Source organism: Gekko japonicus, unplaced genomic scaffold, assembly GCF_001447785.1.
Source record: "Gekko japonicus isolate JY-2015 unplaced genomic scaffold, Gekko_japonicus_V1.1 scaffold672, whole genome shotgun sequence".
NCBI classification, from domain to species: Eukaryota; Metazoa; Chordata; class Lepidosauria; order Squamata; family Gekkonidae; genus Gekko; species Gekko japonicus.
In genome coordinates, this window is record NW_015161423.1 from 762,720 (window position 1) to 775,198 (window position 12,479).

The window sequence follows — 12,479 nt, forward strand, 5'->3', positions numbered from 1 at the left end:
TGCCATCTGTACTATTAAAAAACCCTCTAGGAAAATAATCACAGAAGTACATGTAACCTGTAGGTTAGCCCTGTTGTGATGGCTTCTCTGAATAAAGAGATGACAAATTTTAAATGATGTCTAAGAAAGACATATACAGTGATGATAGTAATTGGTTTGAAGATCTTAGCCCTTTTCTAGTTTACATTTCTAAAAGGTAGTTAATAATGTTTTTGTAGTTAATAATTGTCTTTAGTCCCTTAACTCTTTTTCTTTTGTAGAGCCTCCTCATATTGTGATGCATTTAAACTGTAGCTGATCTATCATATCCCTAAATCTAGCTCTGCCAGTACTGTTCATCTCTGATAAAGGAAGAGGAAACAATTCTTTTTCCATTGCACAGTTCAGTGCGGGGGGGTTTCACCTCCCTCCCTTTCTCTTTAGGGTCTTGATGGTGCAACTGGAGAAAAAGGTGATCAAGGGATGCCAGGACCCCCAGGACTAACAGGTCCAATTGGACTTCCAGGTTTAACAGTAAGTAATCTAAAGAATAGGGGCCACGATGGCTCAGAGGTTAAGACGCTGAGTTGCAGACTGGAAGGTCGGTAGCTCGGCAGTTCAAGACCCTAGTGCCACATGACAGAGTGAGCTCCCGTCTCTGGCCCCAGCTCTTGCCAACCTAGCAGTTTGAAAGCAAGAATTTGCAAGTAGATAAATAGGTACCGCTTTGGTGGGAAGGTAACAGTATTTCGTGTGCCTTGGCATTTAGTCATGCCAGCCACATGACCATGGAGAAGTCTTTGGACAACGCTGGCTCTTCAGCTTGGAACTGGAGATGAGCACCATCCCCTAGAGTTGGATTCGACTGGCTTTTGAGCAAGGAAAACCTTTACCTTTTTACCTTTAATCCAATGAATACAGTGTCAGGGAGAAAAATCAAGATCACAGACAAAGGCAAGCATCTCACACACTGTATGCTACTGAAATCAACTTGCTTTGAGTTCATTTGAAGAAGAAAAGTGAAACACTTCTATTAAAATGTCTCAATCAAATAAATCTTTAGAATAAATAAAGCTTCAAGGAATCCATACTGAAATAACAATTCTAACAATTGTAGTTTTTTCACTTAATGACCAGGAATTGCATTTTTTTTTAGCTGTATCAAGAGATTTTGTTGTAAAATTAACCTTGGGCGGTAAGGTCACCCATTTTAAAGCAGTTATTTAACAATACTCAGCATTTATATATCACATTTTAGAAATTCAAAGTGCTTTATATACATTTTCTCAGGAAATCTTGCAACATCCCTGAGGGGTAGGGTAGTATTGTTTATAATTCCTATGCGGTATGAGGGAGGGGTGGGTGAATATGAGGGAAAAATGGCTCACTTGAAGTCACAGACTAGTGAGGTTATTGGTAAAGGGATATTTTAACCAGAGAAAGTTCTTATCATGGGCTCTCATAAATAGCTAATTCACTACATTAAAAAAGTAGGCATTTAGAGACCAAGTGCACTGGGGGTGGGTGGGGTCTGGCATCCTCCTGGGATGGGGCGGGCTCATCTGTGGGGGGTGTCACCCCCAAATGCCCCCCTTGGCTACGGGCCTGATCAAGTTTGAAGAAGATGGAAAAACAAAAAATACTGGAATGCAACAGGTTGTTTATGAGGTCATCTGCATTTACAGTATGATGCTTTTTACATTAACAGGGGGAGAAGGGAGAACCTGGAGCAAAAGGAGACACTGGGGAATCAGTAAGTGATCACTCAATAATTTATCCTTTTAAAAAAATGGGGGGGGGGAGTGACAAAAGACGGATCACCTAATAGCATCTGCTAGACTTAGTTTCTTGGGCTGTGAACCTCAAACTACCTTCTCCAAAGTAGTTCCACTGAAGTAGGGTGCAACACAAACATTCAAAATATTTATATCTCATCTTTCTACAGTATGCTTAAGGTGACTTACAATATAATCAAATACTAAATAAAAATTATGATCAGCAGCAAATAGTCATTACAGTATGAACAAATCAAAAGGATTTGTAAACATAGATCTGCCCCACTCACATAAAAAGATGGAGGTGATATTTTACTCCAAGAAGGTATGGAATGGAGGGTTTCCCTCCCCCTTTCATTTTCTCTTCCTGTGGTCCTTCTTCCCAAGCACTTCAGCTAAGCACAATTTGAGTATCAGTTCTTGCCTGAAGAGTTCTTGGGCGTGGTGTTGGTGGGGAGATACAGACAAGGGAAGAATTCTGCAGTCTTCACATGAGATTTCACTCCATTTGTTTCTACATGATAGAGACAAAAATTAGTACAAAATTGTTACCATCACATCTAAGCATATTTTATGGGAACAAAGCCTCAGTCAACTCAGTGATACTTCTGAGTAAACATTCTTGGGATCAGGCTGTTGATGTCTTTTACATCTTCTATACTCCTGCTTTTCTGAAACATGTAAGTCATGCTTTTCTGCAAGTTTTCTATGATTGCAATGACATTTGTTTTTCTATTCTGCATCTAGATAACTGGGCCACCAGGTCCACAAGGCCCACCAGGACCATCAGTAAGTACTATTTGTAATATAATGCATTGTGAAGATAGAACGAAACATCTTACCTATTTTAGAGGAATCCTCCATGTGCACAAATACAGGCACACATAGAAGAGCTGGCAAAATCTGATATTTTTGTGGGCCACTTCAATGAAATGTCCAAGGAAATGTCCAAGAAAATATTCACTTTTCGCCGAGGTATGCCCTATGCTCACAGTAATTTCTGTATCTTCTTCATGGTCTCTCTGCATCACACCCATGGGTTTAGGGCACCTGCGCCAACCCCGATCGGTAACTTCTAGAAGCTCAGCAAGGATTTTTGTACCCTTCCCTGTAACGTGCAGGAACTCCTACCGCACATACTCACAAGGGCAGGGTGCGGACCTCCTGCCAGTTCTCTTCTGACCACCATGCTGATCAGTCGATCTTTGCCTTTGTCAGTGACTTCATGAAAGACGTACCTCACAGTGACTTTTTTGCTCAGTTTTTCTTCATTGTGTTTTCACCATTTTCTTCATTTTCATCCTAATTTTTTTTTTTAAAAAAAAGAGACTAGTTTACCTTTATTTTTCAGTCTTTCCTTGTCCTCCACCCCCCCAGTTCATCTATGGAAAGGCATTGGGTTTTTTTAAAACAAGCTCACACCGCCAGACAGCCATTCTCTCTGTTCATTGTACTTGGAGGAATTTCATCAAACAGACCTGTGTCCCACTGCACAAAGTTTTCCAACCAAACAAGAAAGAACCATGCTGCGATATTACAAGCAGCATTCCTAGAATTGATGCTGACTCCATCGAAAATTACTTCTATTGCCGCTCAGGAGTCGACTGCTACAGTATCAACACCAATGGAAAAGCCCCCTTCATCAGGCCAATTTGCAAAGTCCTCATCGGAAATGGGGCCATTGACATCAAAACACGACTCAATGATATGATTGATGATACCAATGAAGCATAAAAGGAAGGTCAAGAGTCACACTAAGGTCAAAACTAAACACCTTAAGGCTGGCTCGAAGAAACAGACAGTGAGTCCATCAAAAGGCACTGCTAAGCCCAATGCCACAGCTCCCGTCCGACCCTTTTCACCGGACCCGAGTCAAGTTCCATTGGTACCCCTGGGAGAACTCCCCAGTTCAGGATCAACATGCTTCGGCTCATGCCTCCCTGTCAGGATTGGAGGTGGAGGTGATAGATATTACAAGATGATCTTTTCCCCATTTGTCATGATCCCTGTCGTCTAGCAGGGGACACTCAGGATTTCGGTTGATGGTCGATACCGATTGCTGGAGCCGAAGGCGTGGTTGCAGTTCCAGCCATCTAGGCATCCCTGCTCCCTAGTTTGAGGGCATAGTCTTTCACCCCATCGACATTTATCATTGCAGTTTTGAATGCCAGCCACTCTGCCCATGATACCTTAGGATCAAAGGCAACTTCAATATCTGTATGGAGCATTCCCAATCTCATCTATGCTGCCCAGGCTGTCTCCCAAGGGGCCTGCTGGATGGGATTAGCATTCGACGGTGTCCCATTGATCCCGATAACCACAGAGCATGGAGGCTGTTGTGCCTCCACATACAGCAACCTCATTGGGATTGAAACCTTCATGTCATTTTTCCTCAAGGGAGAAGCTGCAGGAAGTATTGACACCGATGTCCCCGGTATCAACAGTTCCGGTGCAAAGATCTCCTGCGCACACTGAACCTATATGCTCTAGCCCCCTGATGCCTTGGCTCTCCGGATTCTTCTGCATCTTCGGGCATTGAATCTGAGGTCTATGAATTGGGAGTGCAAGCTTCTCCCTCAGACCCCTCTCCAACTCCCTAGGTCTCAGAGGATCTCCCTATATCATCCTCAGAGGACCTCAGATCTTATGGGGATCTGATTAAGAGGATGTCTTATACTCTGTCTGTTTCCCATCCTCAGTCCACAGTGACGGATGCAGTCTTCGATATCATCCAAATGGACACATCGACTGCCATAGCTTTACCTCTGACTAACATCCTTTCACATGCTGTAAAGATACTTTGGGATAAACCTTCATCTAACTCAGTATCCACTAGACATTTTGACCACATGTATAGGATTCAGGAAGATGGTGCAAAATTTCTTTTTTCCCCATCCTAAACCACACTCGATAGTTGTAACTTTATTTTCTAAGAGCAAGAAGACCCATTCCACTCCAGGAGACAAGGAGAGTAAAAAGCTGGATTCTTTCACCCGCAGATTTTATTCAGCTGATGCCCTGGGCATCAAGACAACTAACTACTTGGCCTGTATGGGCAGATATCAATATGCGCTATGGGAGCAGATGTCCAAATTCATTGCTACACTGCCTGCTGATTCTTGTGACATGGCCAGGAGTATTCAAAAAGAGTGTATGCTGATCTTAGAATATTGTAAAGATGTACTTCTTTTTGTATGACTGGTCTAAAGACTGTAGAAATAAATAAAATTAAAAAAATTAAGTCTATTCCGCTGGCCAAACAGCAAATAAATTCTTCTAAACATGCCTTGGATACGTTTTTCAAGACTATGATGTCAGCTGTTGCCCTCCACTGCCACTCATGACTTCAAACCATAGCTTTGCAAGTGAATACTTGGGCACACATACAAGACCTTCCCTTTGATTGTCAGGGCCTATTCCATTCTACAACAGATTCTGTCCTAAAAGGTATGGACAGGAGCCTAAAGGCATCACACAGCTTGGGACTCTTGGCAACATTTCATTCCTACAAATCAAAAATATGGTCCAGTTCTTGGCCCAGACGCCAGTATGGGAGGACTCCTGGAAGGCCAAACAGTGTGACCCTTCTAGCAAGTCTACCTATGCCTCTAAGAGTAAATACCAACAATCCCAGCAACCAGGAATGGCAAAGGCTCTTAAGAACACCAAACAGGTCTTTGACTTCTCAGTCCCTCCGCCACCAGGAGCAGTGCTTTACCGTCATTCATCTTCATTAACCACACATCTCCACTCCTTTCTGCCAACCTGAAGGCTCATCATGTCAGACACTTGGGTGCTTTCCATCATTGCCCAAGGCTACGTGATAGAATTCTCCCAGATTCCTACCACTCCGGTGTTCGTGGTCACCACTCCTTTGGCTGTCCTGACACAAGAGGTTCAGACCTTGTTGGGAAAATGGGCTATAGAGGAAGTTCCACCTCTTGCTAGGGGCCGGGGTTTCTACTCATGATATTTCATCATTCCCAAGGCATCTATCCAATCTTACATCTCAGGGCCCTGAATTAATTTGTAGTCTATCACAAATTCCAGATGATGTCTCTGAACAACACCTTGCCTTTGCTGACAGAAGGGATGTGAATGGCAACATTAGACCTATAGGACACCTATTTCCACCTGAATATCAGACCATGACACAGGTGATACCTACACTTTGTGGTAGGGGAAGACCATTTTCAATACAAGGTCCTACCTTTTGGTCTGTCCACCTCACCCAGAGTCTTTACAAAAACAATGATAGCGGTGGCTACTTACCTGAGATTGCAAGGTACAATTGTCTTCCCATACATCGACAATTGGATTCTGGTAGCAAAATTGTGCGATCTCCTCCTATGGGACATTCAGAGGACATTGGAATTCCTTCAGAATCTGGGTCTTCAGGTCAACCACAGCAAGTAAAACCTCACTCCTTCACAATGTGTGCAGTTTAGTGGAGCCATTCTAGACTCCATGGTATGTAAGGCTTTCTTACCTTTACAGAGGGCACAGACATTGGCTGTGTTCGCTGGTCATCTGCAGTCTCAAGAGACATCCTCAGCTTTCTCCATCCAATGGCTTCTGGGCTTGATGGCAGCTACAACAGTGGTCCTTCCCTTTGCCAGGCTACACATGAGGACTTTGCAAATGTGGTTCATTTGATCATTCAACCCTGTCAAGCAGTCTCAGAGTTTACACCTGCATCTTCCCCCAAGGATAAAGGACTCTCTGAAGTGGTGGGAGCACATACCAAATCTTATGCAAGGTGCCCACTTTCACCCCCAATGCCTCAGGTAACTCTCACCTCAGACGCTTCTCTTTCGGGCTGGGGTGCAGACATGGGGGGCATATGTGTTGAAGCCAAATGGGAGAGGTACCTACAGGGGTCCCATATCAGTTTTCTAGAGCTCCTTGCAATCAAGTTTGGTCACTGGTCCTTTTTGTCAGTGGTTACTGGGAAGACAGGAGCGGCTCTAACAGACAACACGACTGCCTTCAGTTATATCAACTGTCAAGGGGGAACAGTATCTCTCAGGCTCTACAGGTTGGATCTTTGAAACTGGTGCATACAACACAAGATTATCATAACTGCTGCACATCTTCCAGTCAGAATGTTCAAGTGGACCTCCTCAGCAGAGGGGGAGCTCTGTTCCACAAGTGGAAACTGAAATGGACATACCTTCTACCACTCTTTCGTGAGTGGTATCACCCTTACATATATGTTTTTGCAACTCAACAAAACAAGAAATGCCCTCACTTCTGTTGCAGGGGAGGAGTGCACCCCCCCCCCCGGAAACAGCCTATTGGATCCATGGTATTGAGAATCTCTATCCATCTTTCCTCCAATACCCCTCATCACCAGGGTGGAAAACAAGATAATACGAGAGTGTCCTGACTGTATATTGGTGACTCCTTGGTGGCCATGCCAGCTGGGGTTCCTTCACTTGTCTCAAGGGGTTTTCCACCACTTCCCAGCCAAGAAGGACCTACTCCTCACTCTAGTGCATCACATCCTGTATCATGATATCCCACACCTCAAGCTGATGGCTTGGAGGATTGTTTAGAAGGTTTTTCACATAGTGTTAGAACCATAATGCCGAACAGTAGAAAGTTTTCTACAAGAGGTTTTATGCATACGAATGGAAGAAATTCTTACAATATCTTCACCACTTATGCGGAGAACCTAGGACTGTGGGACTTGCAATGATCTTTGAATTTCTGCTTTCCCTGATGAAAGTAGGGCTTAGCTATGTTCTCTAAGAGTATACCTGGTGGCAGTTTCAGCTTACCACAAGACGGTTGAGGGACTATCGGTATTTTCCTGTCCTGATACAAAACAATTTCTGAAAGGACTGCTGCTTTGTACCCTCCTGTCAAGTGTTCTCCATCAGTGTGGGATCTACGCTTGGTGTTAAGACAGCTTACTGGTAGGCCTTTTGAGCCTATGTCTATATGCGACCCAAAGTTGCTTGTAGCCATTACATCAGCAAGCAGAGTGAGTGACCTTCTCGCATTCAGGCATGATCTGCCTTACCTTTGGTTCTTACTTTATGGTGTGTTTCTCACTCCATACATTACCTTCCTCCCCAAGGTCATATCAGAATTTCACCTTCAAAGAGACATTACACTACCTGATATCTACTGGAATCCTTCCACTGATGTGGAACATCTATGGCATACATTGGATGTGAAGCGAGCCTTTCTATTCTATTGAGACTGGACTCGCCGGAACTGTAAGGACCCTTATCTTTTAATCTCTTATGCTACACATTTGAGGGGCTGTAAATTATAAGTGCAGACTGTCCAAGTGGATTGCTGGTGCTATTAAGTTATGCTACCTGCTGGAAAGGAAACCATTGCCTGTTCCAATAAGAGCTCATTCAACCAGTGCTATGGCTGCTTCTACTGCCTTCCTCAGGGGGTTTCCTTACAGGACATTTGCAAATCGATCTCTTGCAAATCGATACATTCATACACCATTATATCCTTGATCTCTGTGTGAGGCAGAGATCGTCTGTGGGAAGATCCATCTTGCAATCCGTAGACAGCTTGGATACTGCCAGCACCCTCCTCCAGGTAGGCTAGAGCTTGGTATTGTCCCATGGGTGTGGTGCACAGAGACCACAAAGAAGATAAACAAGTTGTTTACCTGTAACTGATGATCTTCAAGTGGTTATCTGTGCATTCAAACCACCCGCCTTTCTTTTCCCTCTGCTGTCAGCCTTCACTTTTCCTTTGCTGGGGGCACACAGCAGTCAGAAGGAATTGGTGGGATGTCCACGCCCCACCCTATTGAGCCTGTGCGGTAGGTGTTCCTGCACGTCACAGGGAAGGGCACAAAAATCTTCACTGAGTTTCTAGAAGTTACCGATCGGGGTTGGCGCAGGTGCCTTAAACGCATGGGTGTGAATGCACAGGTGACCATTCGAAGATCCTCAGTTACAGGTAAGCAACCTGTTGTATTTATTTTAAAAAGCATTTTTCTGTCTCTATCACAGCTCAGACTGGTTCCACAGCTGTTCCTATTGGCTACACAAAGTGAACAAAAGCACCCTGCATATCCCAACAGTCCTTACTCATAACCAAGCTCATAGAGACAGACTAGAGATGCTTCCACATGGAGATTTTTCAGTATGTTTGCTTCCAAACTGGTGCACCTGTTTTGAAGCATGCATGCAGTGTCTTACTCCAATAATCCTTTCCTAATAATTGGTAAGATCTTTCCCAAACCTGTATCTGAAGAAGTGTGCGTGCATACAAAAGCTCATACTTTGAGTAAAACGTTGTTGGTCTTAAAGGTGCCACTGGACTCTAACTTTGTTCTACTGCTTTTCTCTGATCTTTTGAGAAGAGTGCAGTCCAAGCTTCCAAACCATGTTACCTCTTCTGGTCAGGAAGGTGCCCATCTTCAAAGGTCCTGTCTACCTCAGTGCCGTTCCTTTCCTCAAATGCTTCTGGCCACCATGTTCCCTGGTGCACAACCGAAGGGCTTTTTTTTTTCTTTTTTTTAATGCCATAGCATTCTAGCAGCTAGCCCTTAAAGACCTACTGATGGTACAGCAGGGAAAAATTGCAGGAAAATGGTGGCTGATGGAGGAAAACACAGAAAAGTCCCATGTGGAAGCTCCATTGACTACTTCTGCATTTGCAGTAGCAGAAGTATATAACAAAGCTTCAACAGGATTTAAAAAAAATAAAAAGCAGCCTTGGGAGTTTGCAGATCTTCTTCGTGGTCTCTGTGCTTTACACTAATGGGATCTAGTGCGCCTGCGCTGGATCTGCTGGTGCCTAGCAAGCTCTCTTAAAAGGATTTTCGTGCCTGGCCCAACTGAGCATGCTCAGGAGTCGCAGTGAGCATGCCCAGAAGGGCAGGCACGGACATCCCGCCAGTTCTTTCCTTACCGCCGCGCTGAGCAGACCTTTCTTCGAGAGGTCTGGCCGGATCGCTTTTTTTGGGTCACTTTTTAGTGATCAGCTCTTGTTTTTTGCCTCAGTTTTTCTTCAGTTTTTCTTTCTCTTCCTGTTTTTCAAAAAAAAAAAGAGTTTTTTTTTGTTTTTCGTCGTCTGAGGTAAAATTGCCTCAGGCCTTCGGGCCGCTGGCCCACCCCCCCCCTCCTTGTCGTTGGTCTTTTTTCTCCTCAGTCTATGGAGAAGAAGACGAAAAAATTCGAAGAAGTGGGGATTTTTTCAATCGTTGCCGTACTTGTGGAAGTAAATTGGCTCCTCCAGATGGCCACAAGTACTGTATTTTCTGTCTTGGGGAGACTCACAATCCAGACTCCTGTGAACATTGTGCGCAGTTTTCAAACCAAACTCGGAAGAACAGAGCGGCACGTTTAAGAGTTTAAGAGTTTTCCTTTTGGAAAAAGCACTTCAACCGATGGCTGACCCCGGTCACTTCCTCCGTCGCCATGTCTTCCGCTACCGATGCATCGGCATCGAGACCGTCGACGTCGAACAGCTAAGAAGGACTCTGTGCCAGCAGCTCCAGCCCTTCCGCCACCATCGACGCCGTCGATACCGACTGGTTCGACACCGATTGCATCGATACCGGTGAACCAGGTCGTGTCTGAGACTACGGTACTTGTGCTAGACTCTCCAGACCGGCAGGTGGAGACAGCCTTGTCCGATGTCGACCAAATGGAGCTCGTAAGTCACCAGATGGGTGCGGAGTTTTCCCCTGGTCCAACGAGATCGTTGGCTTCGATCGTCTCAGAGCCACCTGACACCGACGGCCGACGGCATCGACGCTCAAGATCCACTGCTAAGAAGGACTCTGTGCCAGCAGCTCCAGCCCTTCCGCCACCATCGATGCCGTCGATACCGACTGGTTCGACACCGATTGCATCGATACCGGTGAACCAGGTCGTGTCTGAGACTACGGTACTTGTGCTAGACTCTCCAGACCGGCAGGTGGAGACAGCCTTGTACGATATCGACCAAATGGAACTCGTAAGTCATCAGCTGGGTGCAGAGTCTTCCCCTGGTCCAACGAGCTCGTCGGCTTTGATCGTCTCAGAGCTGCCCGACAGCGATGGCCGTCGGCATCGACGCTCAAGATCCAGTGCAGAGCATCGGTCTTCCCGTTTGTCGCCTGAGTCTGTCGATATCGATGCCTTTGACTGTAGAAGAGGCACATATGCTCTTCCGTCAAATTTTTCCCTACGTCGTCCAAAGTCGAGGAGCCGCTCCCCGAGGTTGTATATGCCGCCTCGGATGTCTTGGGATGAAAGGCAGTTCCATTACCTGTACGGTCCTTACCATCCTCCTATGCCTTGGCTCGGCCATACGGGATACACTGACTGGGACAGATACTCCTGTCGATCTTCCCACAGGTCTCGTTCTCCGAGGTGATCTAGACCATCTGCTATGGTCTCTCGTCCTCCTCAACCGGACAATGTTCCACTGTCGGGAACATCTTCCGTCCAACCTCCTCCTCGGAAACATTTGGAGCATACACCGGCTGCACCAATCCAGCCGCCTGCTCCATCTCCTCGTCAACCTGCCCCGGCTGGGGAACTTGAGTCTTCAAAGCCTTCGGAATCTGGTTCCGATACCGAGCCTTCCGAAGCCCCAACGTTGCCGGATAATTCGTCTCCCAATACCGACGTGTTTCAGAACCTCCCAATATCCCCGTCGGATAACTTGTCGTCATACACCGACCTCATAAAACGTATGGCCCACGCATTGCGATTGTCAATTGTTCAAACGGATTCTCAATCTACGGATTATCTCTATGATATCGTCCAACTAGACACCTCAGTCGTCGACTTTCCAATGTCGTCAGTCTTGCTACAAGCCGCAAAAACCCCTTGGCACAAACCGTCGTCCGCCCCGTCTCTACAAAAAAGTTAGACCATATGTACCGCATTCAGCGAACTGCGGCAGAGTTCCTCCTCTCCCATCCACAACCAAACTCCTTAGTCGTCACCTCATCGTCCAAGTCGGAAAAATGACATTCCGCTCCTTCCAATAGGGAAGGCAAGAAGTTGGATGCCTTTGGCCGCCACTTCTATTCAACGGGAGCGTTGGCTGTGAAGGCGTCAAACTATCTCGCCTGTATGAGTCGATACCAGTACACCTTGTGGGAACAGATGTCCAAACTCTTGGTGCATCTCCCTGAGGACAAGCTGTATGCTGCAAAACTGCTCCAGAAAGAAGGCATGGTGGTCGCTAAACAGTTGTCAACGACCAAGCATGTCCTGGAAGCCTCCTCAAAGACCATGGCGTCGGCGGTGGTGCTTAGACAACATTCGTGGCTGAGAACGACATCTCTCCCCTTCGACACTCACTTGTTGGTCGAGGATATGCCTTTCGAAGGCTTGGGCCTCTTCCATGCCAATACGGATTCCTCGTTGCAGGATCTCGCCAAGAGTATTAAGGCCTCCCGGTCTCTAGGGATCTCCTCTACATCCCGGCATTCAGCTAAACCGAGGTCTTGGTCCCGCTCTTGGCAGAGAGTCCCGTCGTCCCGTCAGTCTCCAGACACAAGTCCTCCTTCCAAAGAATGAAGGCTGGTACTACCCCACAAACATCTCGTTCCAAGCAGGCCAAGTCATCCAAGCAGAGCTTTTGACTTCCCTGTCCCCGAGTCAGCACAAACCCGTCTGTTTCCCTTCATCCGTCCCTGGCGTCACGTCACTTCGGACGAGTGGGTCCTCTCCGTCATAACCCACGGCTACAGGATCCAATTTGATCGTTCACCCCGAACACCTACAGTCGTCCCCACCC

The 12,479-nt window shown here is 46.1% G+C and overlaps 1 protein-coding gene across 1 annotated transcript in view; it reads left to right on the forward strand.

The window, feature by feature from the left end:
• The window catches only part of COL13A1 (collagen, type XIII, alpha 1), a 308,444-nt gene that overhangs the window by 230,313 nt on the left and 65,652 nt on the right, over positions 1-12,479 (forward strand). The window contains exons 26-28 of the mRNA XM_015428404.1: positions 424-513; positions 1,688-1,732; positions 2,502-2,543. Coding sequence (XP_015283890.1) covers positions 424-513; positions 1,688-1,732; positions 2,502-2,543 — 177 coding nt within the window. The remainder of the gene's footprint in view (positions 1-423; positions 514-1,687; positions 1,733-2,501; positions 2,544-12,479) is intronic.